General features: G+C 40.9%; 2 protein-coding genes across 3 annotated transcripts in view; both read left to right on the top strand.

Moving 5' to 3' along the window:
- Positions 1-17,403, top strand: part of LOC115020192 (cGMP-dependent protein kinase 1) — a 77,962-nt gene extending 60,559 nt beyond the window's left edge. For both annotated transcript variants that reach the window (XM_029450140.1, XM_029450139.1), the window contains exons 8-18: positions 5,951-6,016; positions 7,910-7,984; positions 12,068-12,164; positions 12,268-12,407; positions 13,039-13,128; positions 13,293-13,434; positions 13,916-14,079; positions 14,236-14,358; positions 14,450-14,512; positions 14,610-14,676; positions 14,770-17,403. In XM_029450140.1, coding sequence (XP_029306000.1) covers positions 5,951-6,016; positions 7,910-7,984; positions 12,068-12,164; positions 12,268-12,407; positions 13,039-13,128; positions 13,293-13,434; positions 13,916-14,079; positions 14,236-14,358; positions 14,450-14,512; positions 14,610-14,676; positions 14,770-14,868 — 1,126 coding nt within the window. In that variant the 3' untranslated portion in view covers positions 14,869-17,403. The remainder of the gene's footprint in view (positions 1-5,950; positions 6,017-7,909; positions 7,985-12,067; positions 12,165-12,267; positions 12,408-13,038; positions 13,129-13,292; positions 13,435-13,915; positions 14,080-14,235; positions 14,359-14,449; positions 14,513-14,609; positions 14,677-14,769) is intronic.
- A 1,956-nt stretch (positions 17,404-19,359) lies between these two features.
- LOC115020332 (dickkopf-related protein 1-like) lies at positions 19,360-20,603 on the top strand. The gene is made up of 4 exons (XM_029450293.1): positions 19,360-19,672; positions 19,797-19,941; positions 20,142-20,277; positions 20,398-20,603. The coding sequence occupies exons 1-4, from the start codon at positions 19,457-19,459 to the stop codon at positions 20,480-20,482; spliced, it is 582 nt and encodes a 193-aa protein (XP_029306153.1). The 5' UTR covers positions 19,360-19,456; the 3' UTR covers positions 20,483-20,603.
- The last annotated feature ends 1,134 nt before the right edge of the window (positions 20,604-21,737 follow it).

Raw genomic sequence — 21,737 nt, 5'->3', positions numbered from 1 at the left:
GACATAAACATTATTACATGTTTATGTCTATTGACATAAGCTGAATGACGCATGAATAGTGCCCAGCATTACAAACACATATACTATATACTGTAAGCCAGGAATTTCTGGTTGTGAAAATGTACTGATAAAGGTCACCAGGCTGAAACGTTAGCATGTCTGTTTGACATTGCTAATATAAATTGGTGAAATTGAGATGAGTCTATTTTGTTCTGCACATCTATGTGTGTGCTGCCATTTTACCTTTCGCTATTCGAGGATGTACTGAGGCAGGTTTAAAGTAAGCAGCCTCTATGCTATACTGTAGGGATCAGATGACACGGCTACTGCTAACATCTAAGTGCTCAAATACTTCAACTGAAAGAACACTTCAGTGTAATACAAATATGTTGTATGGCTGATGGCATCAAAGCCCAGTGCCCTGAAGGGATATTTTTACCCTGCTGTTCGTCATGACTGTGCACCTCCGTGTATTATGTATTATTAAAACAGAGGGAAGGCAGCGATAGAAATGTGTGTTATGTCTGTGAGGGGTCAGGTAGAAACAGAGAACATTTGAATGCGTGCAAGCACATAGCCAGTGTCAAGATGAGAAGAAAGAAAATGGAGATGTCGCCATCTTGTGGCCGCAGAATGTGAAAGTTAAATTAGCTCTCATGCCTTTAACAATCACAAGTCAGAAGTATATAGTAAACACTTTAAAGCACAAAGATACAACTGATTCAAAGACGTATACTGTGGAAAATAAAAGCCAGCTTATGTGTTGTCAAGCACTCCAGATGCTAGATGTGATGTTCAGGCAGCAGCTGCACTTGCACAGATGGTTAGGTTTCCCCGTATGTTAAAGCTAATGACCAATAGGATATCAAAAATGACATTAATATGCATGCAGAACATGAGAGGCACGGGAAGTTTGATCTCTTGGCAGTGGGAGGAGAAGGTTGTTCCAAATAGAAATGTGATCCTTTTACACTAATGAGACGTAAACACACTAATTTATAATGGAAGGAGCAGCTGTTCTACTTGTGTATTGAACTATTAGAGTTTTCCAGGAATTCAGTGTTACTTAAAAGGAAGACTGCAAAAAAATCTCGATGTATCACACACATGATATATCACACGCATCCTTAATTGTAACCATATAGTTACGTCAACACATTTGTAGTGTTTCCCAGAATAGCAGTGGAAAGCTCTTCAAAGCACCTTCAAGATCATCCCATGCTTCAGTTTAACCAAGTGCTCATCCGCTTGGTGTTGTTGTCATCTTTTCGCCACCTTTTGTCTTGGAGTGTCTTGAGCGATAGAAGCCTATTCAACTACACCTTTGATGGTCAAGCGTGTCTTGCCAAATTTACATGATTGAGATGCTGGCCATCTTGGAAGCAGGCTTTTGATCAGAGGGCTCTTCTGCTGAGCCATCTTTGTAATCAGAAGTTGACAGTGTATGTCCTTGCTCATGAAACTCATTAGCCCCAACTCAAAGGCTACTCTGTCCATCTGAAGACTGCCTTTGATCTGTTAGAACAACCTTTTTACAAATCAAAGTCTGTTCTCCTGCCAGCCACAATAGTTTTGTTGGAGCTCGTGTCAGTGCCGGTGTGTGTTGTGTGTACAGTAAAGCAGCCGAAGAAATATCAGATTACGCCTTTAATGAATACGTCAGTAGAGTTGGTGGATGTTATGTTCCAGGAAAAGGTGCACCGACAACATATCTCATGACACATTCTTCCTGTCATGATGAAGTGTGAACTTCCAGTTTGAGGTGTAGATCCATCAATAGCACAGACATCATGTTTCAGAGTCGATGTTTCAGTAGAGCATGAGAGACTGGTATTAAAATAAAAATGTGATGTCACTGAAGTAATTGTAATTGGTGTCACTGTCAGACTGTTTTCGGACCAACAGTAGCCCTGGGACAAGTCACCCTGAGAGGCATGTTGCCTCCGCTACCAGTGACAAGATGAACAAACCAGGAAGTCCACTTTGAAGGTTTGGCAGATATTAACACTGTGCAGCAGTTTTAACTTATTCGTGGCAGGGTTTCACAAATCTTTATAGTTAACACAGCAGCATAAGTTGTGTCAGCATCATGTCCTGTTTCTACAGCGACGCTTGTGATATTGAACAGTAGAATTTGCACACTGCCTCAATGCTATATCTTTTTGATTAAGTGCTCGTCGGCCTGAATGTGGCTTTGTAGAATCAACCGTCCCCTTTCACTCCAAGCCATACTCTCAGCCTTTTAATAGCTAATCCACCACAAGTCAGCATTAACTTCTAACTATATTGTACATTGTTGCTGTACAATATGTCCCTGTCTGTATTCTCTGTATATTTTACTTTGTTTTAAAGCATATATTTATACACTGAAGACATTTCTTATTTTATACAGCTACTGTTCTCAGTTCACGTCATTACAGCTTGCAAATCAACTAGCAAAGATGTGATGCTTTTTTGAGACTGCTTGAGAAGTACTTTATCAAAGTGAATCCCATGTTGCCCTTTTTTAGTTTGGAAACATGCACAATTGTTGTGTTGTTATGCAGTTATGAACAGGGACTGTTTCTTCAGACTTTCCCACAGGCCAAAAATGTATTTTAGGTGTTGGAACCCAAAGGGGGAAAGGGGGTGGAGGGGTGGGAGAGCTGAAAACAGCATTAAGACTTGAGAGTCAGCTGCACCTAGAGCCCTGAATTTGCTAAATAACGAACAATTTCACAAATAGGCTATGCACCATCGACGGACTGATTTGCAAACTGCAGCTTGAGAAATAATACAAACACTGCCACTAAAGGCCACTAAGATAAATTCCACACATGAGAAACTCTGGTTCCAGTTAGTGTTTTTGTGGCAAGCTCAGACATCTGAGACTTGAGATGAACCTTTCCACATTATCTTTTTCACACTGCGCTTGGTTACTCTAACAGCATAGCCTTTTATGTTGGATGTTAAAAAGGATGAATAAACATAAATGCACAAATTAGGAAGTGTTTTGCTTTGGAAGTGGCTGCCTGAAAGAGTAGGGAAAAAATGATTCATTAATGTTAAAATGTCTGGTATGCCTTGGAAAGTGGTCATACGCTGCAATTATGTGTGAAATGCACAATTTGTAGTAAATGGGAAAAAGCTGCACAAACACTGGCACAGTTATTTATTTAAGTGCTCTAATTGTACACTGTGACACAGCTACCTGAATATCACTGAATTTAAGCAAAGATCATTGGCGGTGTATCCCACAGCTACCTCTTGTCCTTGCCCCGGACCTGACCCCTAGCGCTACTTCCCTTACTGTAGTCCATAGCTACTGCCCCACTCTCAGCCTCCAATCCTTATTTTCATAAACCCCTTCCCGGGACACCAGATCACTGTCCAATTACCAGCTTCATTTCGACTATCTACTGGAAATCAACACCACAGGCTCCCTCCTGTGTAAGTCCAAAGGACATTCCAGAAACAGCATGCAGCTGCTTTCACTGCGTCTTTGCTTGTGCATGTGTGTCTGTTTTTCGATGCGTTTCTGGTTGCGTTGCAATTAACAAGTGCAGAGACTTCTTTGGCTTAGTGGATGACTTAGGCTCAGTGTGTAAATGAATCATCCTGACAGATATTATTTAGCGATTGTGTTTCATGAACATCACTAGTATCAACGCAGTGGCACACTAAGTTATTTTCCTCAGCCACAGTGGAGCAGCTGGGGACAGGTGTAACACGCTGCTCTCTAATATGAAACCCTTGAGGTCTCTGAAGGATAATTTATAATTACGTAACCACTATTTCAATATAGCCCGAAGTGTTGTGTTGTTTTGTTTTTGTATCACCATGGTTAGTAATTCACACTACTGTACACTTCCTTCTATGACACAAATTAACTTGTGTAACAGATTGTGTGTGTCGCTGAAGCTCATTATCACTGATGAGAAAACTGAGTGTCTGATCATTTGCCTGTTTTTAAATACGGACCATTTAGAAAATGTGATGCATAGTCTTCCTAAACGTTGCATTAAAGTTAGAATAAAAGCTATATAAAGTTGTTTTAATGATAATGAAATCATTACTAATGACTGCTTGAATAAATATATGCCGAGAGACTATTTGGTTTTGTGCTTGGATACACAAATAAGACATTATAAGCAGTATAAGACATAAATTAAAGAGCTTGTTCAAGTTACTCGACAGGCAGGTACATTTGTAGAAGTAGGGGTGATAGCTTTTGAAAAGTGGCTCTACAGCTGACAGATTGTCACTGGCAAATTCACAGCTGGGACACTAGAGCCCTGAACAGAGCGAGTTGGCTCCCTATTCAGCTTCTGCATATTTGAATCATCATCAAATTAAACCTGTGTTATGAGGGTCTCTTATGCTTCCCTCTATGAATTACACAAATCCAAAACTTCTCTTCTCTACCCACCTCGGTGTTGTGCGATTCCCACTGGCTGTCACTCATCATAAGTCTTGTTCCCATAACGAAGGATCACATAATCAATAGTAACAACCACGGTTGTTTGACTCATCGGATGAAGACTGTGGGTATAAGCCTGCCATTCGCCGCCTATTTCAGCTGGCGTTCTCCACCCCGTCCGCTTCTGCATCTATTTTACAAGCGAACCGTGGTTGCATCCTTTGCTTAGTGTCGCCTCAGGACGATTGTAATGGGTTTAAAGAAATAGAAAAAGCCAGAGTGTTTTTTTTCACCTTATACCAGAATGATAATATGTGGAGTCAGACCTTTCTCTAGCGCTGACACAGTGCTTTGGAGATAGGTCTGATTATGTGAGACCACAACCACGGTGCAACACGGTGTCTCTGTTCTCTCCCCCATTAACCTGGTTAATAATACTTTAAGTGTGCTTATATAAATGGTATTGAGTGCTGTTGTGTGCAAACAGAAGAACAGGTGGAGCAGTGTTTGCCAGAGTTGAGTTTTAAGAGCATGGAAGCAGGCCATAAGAGATTATCAGGGGTGAATTAAATACTGTATGAGAGGGCCCCAATAGTAATCTGTTAATGTATCCTTTGCCCCTGACAAACACTACCTCTCCTCTGCTCCCCTCTCGACTGTAGTCCTCACCTTTCAAAATGTGTTGTTCCCCCGCCAGCTGTGACCTTTATTCCAAGGGGTCAGCAGAAAGAGTGAGTCAAAGTGCATGTGTGTGCACGAGGAGGGGTGTGTTTGGAAGAGGGTAGGCAGAGGGAGAAATAGGGTTTCCGTATGTCTGAGTCCAGATCGGACACAGAGAGCAATTGTCAGCTACTGTTAGCGCTAAATTGAATTGAATCAACTCTTTTCGTTTCTAGAGTCTTGATTTCAATTTTTTTTTTTTTGCTCCGCCTCGGGATATGACGTTAATCTAGAGTATGATCTTCTTTTATTTTATTAAAAGATGGGGCACAAAATAATGTGTTTATGGGACATCCCTTGAAGAATTTCCTGTCTTTTTGTAATATTTTAGTCCGTGTTAAAGTGGATCACTACACCTGGATTGGAGATTTTGATACAAGTACGACGGACTTGTCTTTTGTTGGAGGGCTGCCCTGGGCAGTCCGCTGGTTCAGAGTTAGAGCTTATCGCTGTGGGACTCTGTGTGCAGAAAACCTTTCACAGTGAAGGATGGCATCTTGGGATACAGACTCAGAGGCCTCGTGCGGTTGGGGCGACTCCTCTGAAGAAGCATCATCATCAGAGGAAGATGAACTTGATGTCAAATATAATAAAGAGTAATGACAATCATGAAGTGATATGCATTGCCTGTTGGTGTGAGGTTGTGATTGTGTGCCAGTGCTATTTCTGGTGCGATTGGAGAGGAATAAGTCATACCTGATTTACAAGTTTTGACTGTTTCCATCATAACAACTCTGATAAAGCTCAAAGCTTATAATAATGTGAATATTGCATCAAATGTACACATTGTTGCTATTGTGTCTGATTGTGTTGTATACTCTTTTTGTCCAGGGAGGATGTCAGGACAGCCAACGTCATTGCAGCAGAGGCAGTCACCTGTCTAGTCATCGATAGAGAGTGAGTATCAATAAAGTTATTCGCCACAGAACACAATGACTTGTTCTACATTGTTGATCCTTTTGTTTCTTTAGCATTAAAGTGCTACAAGAGCTCAGTGATTGAATGTCTGTCTGTCATGAGCAGCCATGCAGGCTGTAAGACTGAGACATGAACCCACATCTACACCCTATGAACATGGCACACATTTAGTTTCAAATTTTCAATCTCATAGAAATGTCAAATCTGTCCTTAATTATCCAAAACATAACATTTCAACACGCTCAATAAATGTGAGGTGAGAAATATATTGCATGAGATACATATGCAGGATCATGCTTCCCTTTCACTTCACTTCCACAAAGTGTCTTGTTTGAATGTCTGCTCACGAAGTTTGGGAGACATAAAAGGCAATCACATCATTACCTAAAGTCTGCTAATTGATTCAGCTTCTATGTTTAGGACTCACTTAATTCTCATGCAAACGTTTTCCAGACACAAACATCAACACAGAGCATGTGTTTTAAATCCAAAATCAACTTCAGTAAAGAATTTTGATTTATGCTAAATGTGTGCAGGAATGAAGGGCTATTTTCCCAACCACATTTGTACTACCCTTGTTTCCACCTTGACATTGCAGTGACATGGTTTGACATTTGAACACAATGTTCATCATGTTTTTATGGTACTTACAAATGTACATCAGGTCACTATCTATGAAGACGGTTTGTCTCTGAGCATCTCCGTCTCTACCATTAAGTCGTGTGGTGAGAGTAGAGAGACAGATGGGAGGAGATGGTATCAGCTTACCCATGGCCTCCCTCTGGCTTCAGGGAACACAGCAGACACAAATGAGCCATCCTCAGTGCTAGCAGAGGGGATAGTGAGTGAGTCATCCGGCACAGGTGATTATCACTGCCTTTCATTCTGCCTACCATACAAGCAGCTAAGGCTGTCGCAGCCCACAAATCTAGCTCATTGTGTGTCTATTTGTGTGTATGTGTGTGTATGTGCCAGGTTGTTAGTATTTAAACCTTCTGTGTGCATTTCATTCTTTTTCAGTATGTCAATGCATGTACAATGCATCAAAAGTAAACATCTTAAGAGGTAAGATAAGGATAATTGTAGGAGCTGTGCAGGAGACTAAGGGGGGGGGCGGGAGAGATAGAGACAGTTAGAGATGGGGAATCAAAACAAATGGCGGGTAGTCACCAACTCACGATGTGCAATAGCCCTGTAAGCAGCCAAACATTTAAAGAAAAGCTCAGCTGGGACACAGTCGCAGCTTACAGGCATTATAGTCTCAACAGGAGAAAACACACATCGTCTGGCTGACAGCTTAATGAGCCTTGCATGAAAACTGTCTCAGTTAGTTGTTCTTTCGGGATGTTTGGAGTCTTCTGCATATGCAGCCATACTTCAGAGAGAAATGAACCAAAACAGGGTTATTATTTTTCATATCCAGAAAGATAATTGTATTGTCATTTTATTGTTATGGCCTGCAAGGAATATGGATTTTCTTTCAGTTAAAAAACACATAAGTGCATAAAAGAACAAAACACATTGTCACAGGGATTTTATGTCTAATTGTAAGTATTATAAAAACCACTGACTTTTTTTGAACACTCAGCACAGCATGTGTTCTCTTCTATAATTCATTCATTAAAACATGCGCAGCTTCTACTTCTGTCTGTAGAATTCCCACTCATGCCCCATGCTATCACACTATTTTACACCTCTTTAGGGTAGCTCTTCTCATCAGTTCTGCAGTGATTTTTAGAGGGTTGTCTCTCAAAGCAGACTGATGAATATTTAATGGTATCTGGCAGCGCTTTAATGACAGTCGACCATAAATTGCACCAGTTTATGATACGGAAATATTGAATGTTTTAACATTTTCTGTCTGTCTTGCAGTTCATTCAAGCACCTGATTGGAGGTTTGGAAGAAGTATCCAACAAAGGCCATGAGGATGCTGATGCGAAAGCCAAGTAAGACAATTATAATTTATTGATGTGAATTAATTAATTAATTAACATAACCACTCTGAAAATATATATTTTTAATGTGTGCTTTTCAGATTCAATAAACCTTTAAAATGTTAAACCATATTGTGACGGGTCACCAGCGGCACCATTTTAAGAAGAAACTTCCCAGAGGCCAACTGTTAATGCATTGGTCCTTTAGGTCTGTTATATTACAAGCCAATCCCCCTGTGCCAGGCCAGAAGGCAGAGGCTATGACCTCCGCCTCTATTTTTGGAGGAATTAATATAGACTATATTTATTGTCGCTATGGAAACAAGAGAATAGCACTATAGAAGGCACCTTGGCAATGAGGTGGGCATCTTGGTGTGCAGGCAGCTACATATTGGCATAATGTGATACCTTGCTCACTCTGTGCTATGTTGCGAGTCAAGGTGAGGAGAAACAAGAACCCGGTAATAAAGATTACAGAGAGCAAGAGAGCAGGGAGAGCTTATCGCCCCCAGAAAGGGAAAGAAGGATGTAGATGAATGGACTGAGGGAAGAGAGAAAGGGCAGAGACAGGGCAGAGACGGGTGACACAGCAGACGACACTTCTGTCTGATGCTTTGATTTCTAGCTGACTGCCGAGTGTCAGTCAGCTTTTGCAAGTCAGTGGAATTTAGTCAGCAAAGAGCAGAACATAACACCAGTTACTGTGTTGGACAGACGCACTGAGGAAAGAGAGATGACAATGGGGGGGGTATAATGAAGGGGGGAGGGGGGTACAATGGCTTGCCTCTGGCCCTAATTCCTGGCCAGGTCCCCCTTATGGCTCACGACCACTGATGATTGCCAGCAAATGTGTGTTGTAGAAAGAGAACCTGCAGTGTGCATTCTCTCCCCCATTCTTCCCATCCCTAGGTCTGTAGGGAAGCTAGTTTAAAATTGATTTCATGCAAATGAGCAACCAATCAAGGCCCTCATTTGTAACCTTATTATCAACCCTATTCCCTAAAGAAGTTTATCTTAAAATAAAGCCACTCTCTCCCTCTGCTCCCTAAAATCTGTCACATCAAAGCCGCTTTCCCGGCTGATTAAGGTAGCTTTCTCTGCCGCGTGCTGAGTGTGTGTCGTCTCTTGCTGACGCTCCCCGCCCAACAGAACACATTTGTTTCTTGATGAGGAAAGCCTTAGTCAGGATCCAACAGTGATGGAAACTATCTCTAATTGGTCACAGCGGATAAGCACCATGCAACAGTACTGTAACTATACAGCAAACTACAGCTGCTCTCTGTGTGGTTCACAGGTCTTTTCTTCAAACACTACCTTCCCGCTATGTGCTATATGTGCACACTGTTTTTAATCAAGCTTCTCTCTGCAGGAGGAGCTTCACGCTACACAAAGTAGAGCCAAAACATCTGTTGAAATGTACTTGTATTTCTCTATGCATAAAACATGGATTTATTTTGTTTTGTGGAAAGCGAGGTGAGATTCTGAGACAAAAATATTATGTTATGATCCCCTATCTTAAATACAGTCGCAGAAGTCTTTAAAAATTCTGGGGGTTTTTTACGATCAGGGACCTTGTTGCACGTCATTGCTGAACTCTCTCTCCCCTCATGCCCTGTTATCTGTTTTACAGAGGCAACAATGCCATACAATCATCATTTCCTGGTGCTCTAATTAAACAAATAGTATAAACTTATCTATACTATCATAGACTTTTTTGAGATTAACTCATTTTCCTTTCAAACTGTCAATAAAATGTCTCAAGTCTAAGTCTATGAAACTTGCAGATGTCCTGTATTGAGTATAAATACTCTCCATTTACTGCTAATCTCAGCCCAACCAGCATGATGGAGATTGACGAGAAAATATGAACCCAGTATGACTCAGCACATCCCATGTCTGCTGAGCAGGTGTAGGAGTTTGTAGAGAATTATTAATTATATAGAATTACTGGAAAATAAAAGTGACATTTAATGAGAGTCAGCGTTAAGGTCAGAGATGCTCTCTGCTCCTTTCTCCTCTCCCTTGAGTCAGGCTAGACCAGAGGAAATGAGCACGCACACGCACACACACACACACACACTCTCACACACACTCTCTCACACACACACACACACACACACACACACACACACACACACATGGATTGCATCATTTTTTATGATCTCATCTGTTCTCTGATACAGAATATCACCCACTGGGGTGCTACTTGACCGGCATAGGAACATTTTGTATTGCAATGCTAGTAACACATTCGCCACGTAACAGTAACATGTCATTTTGACTTTATAATAAGGATCCCGAACAACACGTATATGTAACAAACAAGGGTTACATTACAGTCTTGGCTGTCTCTGGGTTAGTTTTTATTCAAGGTCATGGTTCAGGCATCTATGTATCATCTATTTCCTACCTACATTTCAAAGGAATAATCCACATGAGTATTTATGTTGCCACTTAAGTAAATATCTCCACTATTCACTAGCCTATGTGTCCTTGGTTGAGACATAGTGCGACAGAAAGTGTTGTTCCTGTAGCAAAACTGTTCATTACAATGCAGTGAACTGACTTCACCAGATGGTTTCAAGGTTGTCTTATTGCACTCGCTTAAAGAGAAGGTAATCTTCTGCACAGAATAAAAAATATTCCATTGCCGACTTCATACAATGGCTTAATTTCGTGGTTCAGCATCACAAAGGCTTGGTGTTATTGTTCAAGTAGTTGCTGCTTACCTTGATACTTCTGATGGAGCAACGCTGCCACCTGCTGGCCAAAGAATGCTATTACTTTCAAATCTTTTTTAAAGACCTGCGTGATGTAAAATGATCCACTCATTCTTGATCCCCTTTATATCTTGACAGAATTTGCGAGACCTCCATAATTATGTGCATTCATAAGTCCATGCATGCACACGCGTTGGTCACCATGACCTTTATTAATGATCCTGTCCCACACACAGGAATGCACGTATTCTTGGCTAAGTCTCTCCATCCTTCTGTTAAGCAGAGTGAATTTTGGGATTTGGTGTGTTTTCTGGGCCGGCGTCCAGATGATGGGAGGGGGAAAGAAGATAAAAGGATCACCTGTGAATCTTACATTCTAGTAGTAGTGCCTATTTATACACAAATAAACAATGACTGCCCTGGTAACGTAATGTGTTTCTGACAAACACCGTGGCTCAGTAACCTGCCAACACATGCCCCTACTGTGCCCACTGGTATGCCACTTAGGGAAAAAGGTTTTGTTGTTCTGGCTTGCAGTGTAACTGATGTATCGTGTGGATATGAAGCAGTAAAATCCTCTTTCCACATCTCAAACGTGAAGTAAGTCTCATTTGCCATTTTATTTATCAAATTCAAACCCAGAACAGTATTCATAAAATGAGTCACTGTTTAACCCTTACATAAATAAATGTAATCCCTGCTGCGCCCTGAAGGAAGACTGCTGACTTATCTAAACAAGTCTTCCTTGTAGGGGTATGTTTGGATAAATGTCATTGGCATACAGCTGTACTGTGTTTGTGTGAGAAAAGGCATGACGTTGAGGGCGATAGTCTTTTCCAGAGTGACCCAGAAAAGCCTGTCCAAGCTCAGATCTGTCCTAAGCCCACTGTTCTAGAGACTAAGCTGATGAAACTCTGTCTGGATCAAACAATAACCAGAGAAGACTTGGGACATCTGGGGATAAGGGACGGACACGGGGAGGCAAGGTCTGCAGTGGCATGTTGAGGTGTTGTGTGGCAGAGTCAAGGCAGTAGTAGTTAGCTCGTGTGACGCAGGTCCCGTCTTTGTTTTTCCATATGAAGACTGAGGGATAGACAGTATGTGCTCAAAGGGAGGTCACAGTAGTTAACTAGAGGACTAAACTCAAACACATCCTGTTCATGTGTTAATATTTATACACTCCACATCCTCAATAACATCCTCGATAGATTAATATTCGCTAAATCCTCTAAGATTTGCAAACAAATGAGCTAAAGCAGAGACAGATATTTTGTCTCAGGTTGTTGAAAGTGGATTATCTCTTCTTTCATCCTTCATCTCATCTCTAATCCTGTTCCCATTCTGCCTTCTTTCCACCTTTTTCCTGGCTCCACAGGTATGAAGCCGAGAACGCGTTTTTCTTCAATCTCAACCTACCTGACTTTAACATCATCGACACTCTGGGGGTTGGTGGCTTTGGTCGTGTTGAGCTGGTAGGGGGGCCCTACGCTTCGACAGTAACATATTCACAATTGTGCGAGTTAATGGGAAAGCCGACGTTTGTATCTGAGTTTCTTTCTTTCCGTCTCACTGCAGGTTCAGCTCAAGAGCGATGAGAACAAAACCTTCGCCATGAAGATCCTGAAGAAGCGGCACATTGTTGACACGAGGCAGCAAGAGCACATCCGCTCCGAGAAACTCATCATGCAGGAGGCCCACTCTGACTTCATTGTTAGGTACACCCCCTGAACACAGCGTCATTGAAAGGCACTATACATAATCTGCTGTTTTCAATACATGTCACAAGGATCATTACTTTATTACCTCAGAACCAGAAGGACCTGATTCTTTATCATGCTAATAAAGGTGTTCTCATACATGCAAATCAAGCACATTGTGCATTTCGACATAAGTGCAGAACGAATGCGAGTACGAGTGCTTGTGTGTCTACCTGTGATGTTCCTGAGATACAAGGTGTTTTTTTCCTGCCGTCTTTTCTGTGTATGCTGTAGGATGCTCCAACTTAGTTGTTATGTTTATGCCTAACTATAAAGTATATCTATATAAAGCTCTTCTACAGAGTCAAATTATTGTTTGCTAATACTTTGAAAGGTTTTTTTTGTCTGAAAACACACATTGCAGTGACATGAATCCAACATATTATTAGCAAAGATAAGTCCGTCCATTTATTTTTGCACGACATTGATGATAGTCTAACTGTTACCCATGAATCCTTCCTGCAAATCACGGAGCTAGCTAACTCATGCTAAATCACCATGCAGGGACTCGTGCTCCATCTCTCTTTCAGCTAAGAGCTCCTCGGCTTGAAAGGAATTGAATTGATAACATCCACTTTTGTATTTTCAGACTCTATAGAACATTCAAGGACAGCAAGTACCTCTACATGTTGATGGAGGCTTGTTTAGGAGGAGAGTTGTGGACCATTCTTCGAGACCGGTAAGCTCTTTTTCACCAGGTCTGATATAACGGGCTTGTTTTAGCTGTGTCATATTTATGTTAACGCTAGAGATGCAAAGCTCAAGTATCACAACATGTAGCGAGTTGCAGTTACAGTAATAATCCTAAAACCTCAAGTATCTGTTGTCCCGCTGTGTTTCCAGGGGTTCATTTGAGGACTCAACCACCAGGTTTTACACAGCTTGTGTGGTGGAGGCCTTCGCTTACCTACATTCCAAAGGAATAATCTACAGAGACCTCAAACCAGAGAACCTTATTTTGGACCACAGGGGCTATGCCAAACTGGTAAGAGATCAATAAAGAATTACCACCCAAAAAAACCTCTGAATTGCTTTTTCTGTGTCTTTAGTGAAAGTGAGCGATCGTACCTTTATACTGCGCTACAATGAAGGATCAAATTGAGCTTGAACACTTGCCTCAAATTGGCAGTAAATAAAAGCATAATTATAGTATAAAGAACAGTATAATTGAGTTTAAGTCAGGTTCTGTGTTCTTTGGGGTGCCGCCATTCCCTTTTCTCCTGCTAGAGAAACCAGTGTGTTGCTTTTGGCAGAGCGGCAACCAGCTGCTCAACTCTTTCTATCCATCATGCCAAAGCATCAAGGGAAAACTGTAATGCCGAAATAATTACACCATTTCCAGCTTTGTCATTATTATACATAAGAATGTACATGATCTGATACAAATAAGGACCAAATTGTTTTGACAGGAATTCAGATTCCTGTTATCATCTGACTGACGGAACAAAAATATTTCTTCTCCTCAGGTCGACTTTGGCTTTGCCAAGAAGATCGGGTTCGGGAAGAAGACGTGGACCTTCTGTGGGACCCCAGAATATGTAGCACCAGAGATCATTCTGAACAAGGGCCACGACATCTCAGCCGACTACTGGTCTCTAGGAATCCTCATGTTTGAGCTCTTAACTGGCAGGTACACACAAGCCTGTGCATGTCCATAAAACCAATATATTAAGTGATCTCTGTGACGGCATGTATGGTATCATACAAAACAACAAACGCATTAAATACTATTTAGACACTTTGCGTGTTTCACTCAAGACTAATAGGTTTGCCTCTGTGTATGCAGCCCTCCATTCTCTGGCCCTGATCCTATGAAAACCTACAACATCATCTTGAGAGGCATCGACATGATCGAATTTCCAAAGAAAATTACCAAAAATGCTGCCAACCTAATTAAAAAGCTATGCAGGTGAGTGTTTGTGCTTCTGGCGATAGTTTAAACAGAGTAATTCATTTAAGTGCCTGTATTCTGAATCATTATGCGTTTTTTTCTACTGCAGAGATAATCCTTCTGAACGACTGGGAAACTTGAAAAATGGTGTCAAAGACATCCAAAAGCACAAGTAAGCATGGCTATAAATCAATATAATCCTGTTATTCATACACTTGTTTAGTAGAACATGATTATGAATTGATAAGGTGGTGCTGTTTTTCCTTTAGATGGTTTGAGGGCTTTAACTGGGAGGGCTTGAAGAAGGGGACATTGACGCCTCCTATTATCCCTAATGTGAGTACACGTCAAAGTCTTTTGTAGTCAATCTCATATTTAAAATATATTTATTTGGTCTTTCTGTTAACGTTTTGTCTGTCTTTCCACCAGGTCTCATCAGCAGTCGACACGAGTAACTTCGACAATTTCCCAGAGGACAACGAGGACCCGCCTCCTGATGACAACTCTGGCTGGGACGTTGATTTTTGAAGTCCTCCTCTCAACTTAAAACCAAAAGAAACTCTTCTTTTTGTTTTCTCGGAGGCCATCTTGAGGACATGGTTGTGTTGTAAAAAAAAAAACTGCTTTAAAAGAAAGAGAGGATATGGAAAAGAAGATAAACGGATGGATGGCAAACCCTCTGGGTCACCGATATGCCTTTATTTCACTGTGGCTCTGGATCAAGCATTTATAATGGGACTGCTGTAGCACTTCTTCAGTTTTGTCTTACACTCTGCTCTAAAGGCAAAAGGCAAAGAAAGTGCAGGGATACACATATACATACAACACAACAGAGGCTGATAATGGAGCCAGGTTTTCTCATGGAACAGGGAAATATGTTTGGTGGGTGGATGAATGTGCGACAGTTTGTCTAAGTTTTGGTTCTAATATAAATAAGAGTGAGAAATGTGGACAGCTCAAAAAGAGAGGAGGCTGATGATTGATCTTTTGTTGTGTTTTTTCCTCTGCAATATTTGGTGAAATGTTTGGAGGACTTTGGGAGGGTTTAAGATGTTACTGCAGTCACTCCATGATTCTTGACATGCAGCTGCTTGCTGCAATCTCCGATACTTTCCAGAGATCTACACACTACAGTTTGCAAGTAAAACTGGTTTCAAGTGCTCAAGACTAACCTGAATGTCACTGATTTTCTTCTTATTTAACATTCATATGGCATACAGCATGGTACGGTACAAAGTATTTGAATTTACATTCACACACATGACCACAGCTAAATCAAACACTTAGTACACTTGATATACGATTAGCACAAGAAAGCACAAAGACTGTGCCTTCAGTGGAAAGAGACGTGACTCTTAAAAGTGCCCTGCTTAAAATTTAATGAATCACACACCGACAAACATGAAATGTCAGCTCGTATTTCCATGAAGCAATGTGTCATTATGCACTTAAGACCATTTACTGAGAAAATCAGCAGGTACAGCTCATTTTAAGCTTCAGTAGATGAAGTCACACTCTTTTTTTTTGTTCTTTAATATGCTTTTAATCACACATATGAATGCTTCTCTACCTACATACTTCTTAATTTTTGTTTTTAAATCACCCAAATGCCTCGTCCTCTGTTTGCCTCTGTATAGTTCTGACATTACTGTGAACATGGTTTCAATGTCTTTGGTGCTGTTATTGATCAATTATAATAAGCGATGGTGAGGTGACAGTACTGGTTATTGTTTTTGTAAAGTCATTTCTTTTTTTTGTGCTCGATTTCTTTGTAACGTACTTGACTTGGTTCTTTAGAAAATTGGAGACTTGTGTGAATTTGTAAACTTGTCTGAGGAATTATTTCATAGCACTTGACACCATGTTACATTGTGCTAAGTGGTAGTTTCGAGTTTTTGTTTTTTTTAACAGTTAAAGTTTGAATTAACCATCCTTGTCCTTGGAGGCAACATTGACCACATTCACATTATCTTAAGACTATACTGACTTAACTTCATCTTATGGATATAATAAAGAAAGAAAAGTCTCCTAGAGACAAACGGTGAAAGTATAAAGGGAGATTATATTGTGTGAAACTCACAACTTTGACCATTAGCGCCATGATCTCTCACCCAACTCATCACCTCTCATGTCCAAAAATCCAAGCATAAAATCAGAAGAAATGTAAGTGCCTTAAATCAATGGCATACAAAATTAACACCACAAGTCCTTTTCGATGCTGCATGAACACATTTACACCTCAAAAACGTATGTGTCCTCTTAGATGGCTGCTTCTCATCCTTTGTTATATCTAATAAATACATTAATCACCATGGAAACAGAATTTCTAGTCATTTGATGGGTGACATATGAATTACATTTCCTGCTTAGCCCTTGTGATTTATCTCACAGGAACATTTATTAAAAGTAAAAAGATTAAAAAAACAAAAATCTATCATACCTGATACGGCTGCAATGACATGCTTTTCTCTACATGTCTAAAATGGTCTTATGAAGTCAACCACAACTGGCCTGAGATAAAGAGAACTATAAATCCTAGATCAGAGGGACCATCCATCACCTGTTTCACTCATGAAACCTGAGCATGTAGAGATGGCGAGAATGATATGCAGTTTCACAAATGGTAAACACTCCTCTTTACCACTGTTGATATTCTTTGACGGTATGATAGCATTGAACATATTGTATCATCATCAAAATTCTCATTTTCTTTTAACAGATCGACTCATATTTCATCCCAGGAAGCCAAACAGACTGAAAAACTTACATTTAAATTATGTAAATCATGGAATGGCGATGGAGAGCTAAGAATGAGAAGACATCTTAGTTCTGTGGGCATACCATGAGTATTTTTTGCTGTATTGGGGGCAGGTTATGTTTATCACAAAGCCTTATGTATGCCATCACTTTACAAACCACTGGTTTTGAGTCTTATATTAACTGCCTTCAGCAATGTTAACTGATATTTGCATTGTGTTATTTTGTTTATTCTGCTGTAAATTAATTTTGCAGAGTGCCACCTGTGAGATTTTTAAAATTATAGAGTAAAAACAATACTTTTGAGTGGTGTTTGTCTCTTAGTTATTTTTTAAATACAACTCTGAATGAGTGTGTGCTGTTTGCTCTAGTTGCCACAAGAGGGCGCTGCAGGTAAGACATCTCTCTCAAACCAGCTGGATAAAGGTCGCCTGAGATCTAATAATCGGTCGAAGAGTTAATGTCATCCACTTACTGGTAAGTGCAGATGATTCAGCTTCTCTGGTCTCAGTGTTATTCGCACAACAAATCTGTTTGGGGGACAGGGAAATGGCTTCAGTCATAACAACAGGGTGACACCTCTGTGAGATCAAAGGGGATCAAAGTGCATCAAAGAAGCTCATTTTACCAGCACTGACATTTAGTAAAGTGGAGATAAAAGCTCTACTTCAAAAGACATACAGCAATTCAAACGTGCAAAGTGCTACAGTGTGTTTGTCAGGTGTCTATGGCGCATCTCCCTCTCTGTGTCTCTCTCGCACACACACACGCATATGCACGCGCACACACACACACACGCATATGCACGCGCACACACACACACACACACACACACACACACACACACACATCCTCACACTCAAACGTAAGTGACCAGCAGATGACGTCCAAGTGCCAAGATACCTTCATAAACTGAAGGGCTCGTTTCCATCACGCACTTCCAGCACCTGTGTTTCTCAGCACACCTTAAACCGACCGACAAATTGAGTCCCAAAAGTTTCCCCTTTGCTTCAATCATTTTCAGGAGCAAATTAAGAGACATAACATATTGCAGCACTATTTCGCAATATAGGACTTAATTAACATACATAGTTAACATAAATCTAACTGTCTACTGATAAAAGGTGACATTATGTGGGACTTTTCTGGTAGACTAAACACACACTTGTTTTTTTTTCTTTTTTTAATTTAACATTTTCTTTTTAACCTCAGAATAGATATTTCTTACAGTGGAGGAGCCCAAAGGGTCATCGAGCAGGACACATCAGAGTTGCCTTTAATCTCAAAGTGCCAGTCAACCCTGAAAGGCCTCGCCACGGAAGTCCATTAATTCGGTAAACTTTTCACACCCCTTAATGGTCTGCATACCCCACACATTGATGTCCGCCACTGGTGTAATCAAGCACACTTTGGAGGATAATTGCCCCCTTTGCAATCAGAAGGATCAAATGAAGTAGTTAATCGACGCAAGTAACTTCAATCACTGTCTTCACACAGCCAAAGGGCAGTTAGGCTACTTGAATGTCAAAGAAACTGGAATAACCACACAGCTTTTATATAAAAAAAGGGTAACGTCCCACATTTTGAGGAATACTGCAGCTGATACGTTTGTTCTTTTAGAATAATTACGCCTACAAAAGTCTGAAAGTTATTCAAATACAAATATTAATAAATGATGAAAACTGTTTGCATAATTTCTTGAGGGGAAAAACAAATGAAAACTGTTGTGATCTCTAAACTAAGAAAAGCAAGACTATTTTAAGAGTGTTTTCAGTGAAAACAAGACAACCTATTATAATTATATGAAATATCATCAGTGAGAGCGTCACATTTGCCACAAATGCTCTTAAATCAGTGTTGAAACAAATCAGAATAAGGAACACAACTGGTGCACATTGAAACAATTGCATTTGTTTAGAATTAAAAAGGAACATATATATTTTCTTTTTATTGAACACGTGATTGTATACTACACGGAGAGAGTCCTGACTGTGGATGTACTTTATTTCCAGTGTGCGTTACTAAGTGAGCATCATTACGCAAACATTGTGAAACGCAGTCCTGCGCGGGGAGAATGGATGGCCATTTCCGTACAGTGGGTCTCTCTTTGAAATTCCACCCCTCCGCCTTTGTTGTGCATAGAGAGGGGCGGGAAGACAAACAGGTCCACATGTATAAAGAGATCATCCCAGGACTGAGAGTCAGGAGGCTTCGAAAGCATCGTACCGAGACTCTCTGGAAACTTTTGGATTCAGGATTCAAGTTCGCTTTGGACTTTGTCACTTTGTAATTTTTCCGCAAAACAGAGGGTTTTTTTTCTCCCGTGTGTTTGCAACACAACATAATTAAAGGAGAAATCATGCAGATACCACCAGCGCATTGCTTCTTGGCTGTGTACCTCACGCTGTTTGGATACCTTGGGGACGTTTACACGGGGACAGTCCTGGTGAACTCCAATGCTATCAAAAACTTGCCCGGTGCTTCTGGTAGCAAAGGCGCCGACACCGTCAGTCAGAGTCCGCGCACTTCTCCCTCCGGGAGCATTGGACACAAATTACCCGTGGACACCTTGCAGGTAAATAACTTTCCCGTGCGTAAAAGTCATTCTGTGCGCCACGACAAAAGTTGTGTTTGTGTGCGTTTTATATGTGATATCAGTATTTCATTGACACGCTGCTTTTGTTTTTATCAAACTATAGCAGTCAGCTGTCTGCACGGATGATGAAGACTGTGGAGGTGATGAATTCTGCAACGACGCCCGAGGCGCCTGTCTGCCCTGTCGTAAGAGCCGGAAGCGTTGTGCACGGGACGCTATGTGTTGCGCAGGAAACCGCTGCAGCAATGGTGAGCATAGGCACCCGACCTGAAATAAATACTGTTTATGAATGACCAAGTTGTTGTTGATGATATTCTCATAGCTGGACATACATTGCTTTTGTCATACTGTCTCATATATCTGCATGTTTGCTGATATCCATTAATTAGAATTTGTGTGAGTGGTAAATACAGACTCTAAATGCATTTGTTTCTTTTAAACCTTCTAGGTGTTTGCCAGGCTAATGACATAGATGGTGCAGATGCATCCGTCATCACTGGCTGGCACAAACACAACAACACCATGGAGCATCACGCCAAGAAGCCTCCCACTGCCCACACCAATCAGCCTATTCCTTGCAAAAGGTGAGTGTTCTTATAAGAATCGACAATCTTTATTAGGCTTTAACAACACAAGCAAGTTTTCAGTAAAGTCTGCTTCATGTAACATATTTTAATCTCTTTCTCTCTTCGTTCCATCTCCAGGCCAGGAGGGGGATACTTGTCTGAGATCAGCAGACTGCTCAGAGGGATTTTGCTGTGCCAGACACTTCTGGTCTCGCATCTGTAAGCCTGTGCTGACGGAGGGCCAGGTGTGTACGCGCCATCGCAGGAAAGGCACCCATGGTTTGGAGCTGTTCCAGCGTTGCGACTGCGGAGACGGTCTGGCCTGCCGACCAGAGAAAGGGGAGCGAGACCACAGTGTCAGCAGGACTGCAGCCCGGAACCTACACACCTGTCAGAGACGCTGACACTAACGCGTGGACACACATAGAGACCAAAATACACACACACACACACACACACACACACACACACACACACACACACACACACACACACACACACACACACACACACACACACACACATCAAGCAAACCCACAAAGCAGTCACATACACTGACATACACTTTTCAGCCTTCCATGCACCAGAAATGCTGACACTAAAACACGTAGACACCCAACACCAAGACATTCTTTCCTGCCAAAGTTGCTGACACAAACAGCACCCGGAAGGATAGACATGATTCCTGGAAAAGTGATACACCCAGAGGGATGCAACAGTGCAAGATGGACTGATCAAATTCCCCATCAACAGATGAGGAGTCGGAAGTTAGGAAGTGACTATTCAGAAGTCTTGGGAAGATCGATTCATGTCGTCGGTAATGGCAGAGCTGTTTTGTTTCTCTTTTTATGGAACTTCAAGCCTCAGTTATTGCAGTAAATTACTGTATTGTAAATATTATCCTGAAGGTGGCACTTAATTGAGCTATTGAATTCTGTCAACACCAGTATTATAAAGACATGGTGCTGCATGCATTGTAAATCTGTTATATATATTGTTTTATAAGAAAATGTTATATAGAAAAAATTGAATATATTTGTTTTATTAAACATCATCAGCGATAACCTTACTCTTTCTTTCTGCCCATCATTTTTTGCCACTAGTTTTTCTGATCTACTGTGTTACAAAAAAAATATATATCTTCTGGGAGTTTTCACTGAACATGTTTCAAAGATAAATTCTCCTGCAGCTGTTAGGGTCTAAACCATTTAGTCCAAATATTCACTTACGGGTTGGTAACAGTGGGAAACATTTCTTGTAAAATAACAATCATCCCTTCCTGGAAAGCAAGAGTTATTTGAACAATCACATGGTGGTGTAAAACTCGCAGCCCAGTATTCACAAATCAGTGGTTAAGGCTGAGTGGATGGTTGAAATGTTTGGCCCAGATATGCTTCTCAAACTCATTACACACAATTGCTGGAATATGTGCATACACACACTCTCAAAAAAACATACTTACAGCAAACTTTGATGAG

This window comes from Cottoperca gobio, chromosome 15, assembly GCF_900634415.1.
Source record: "Cottoperca gobio chromosome 15, fCotGob3.1, whole genome shotgun sequence".
Taxonomy (NCBI): domain Eukaryota; kingdom Metazoa; phylum Chordata; class Actinopteri; order Perciformes; family Bovichtidae; genus Cottoperca; species Cottoperca gobio.
This window is presented reverse-complemented; position numbering and strand designations above follow the sequence as displayed.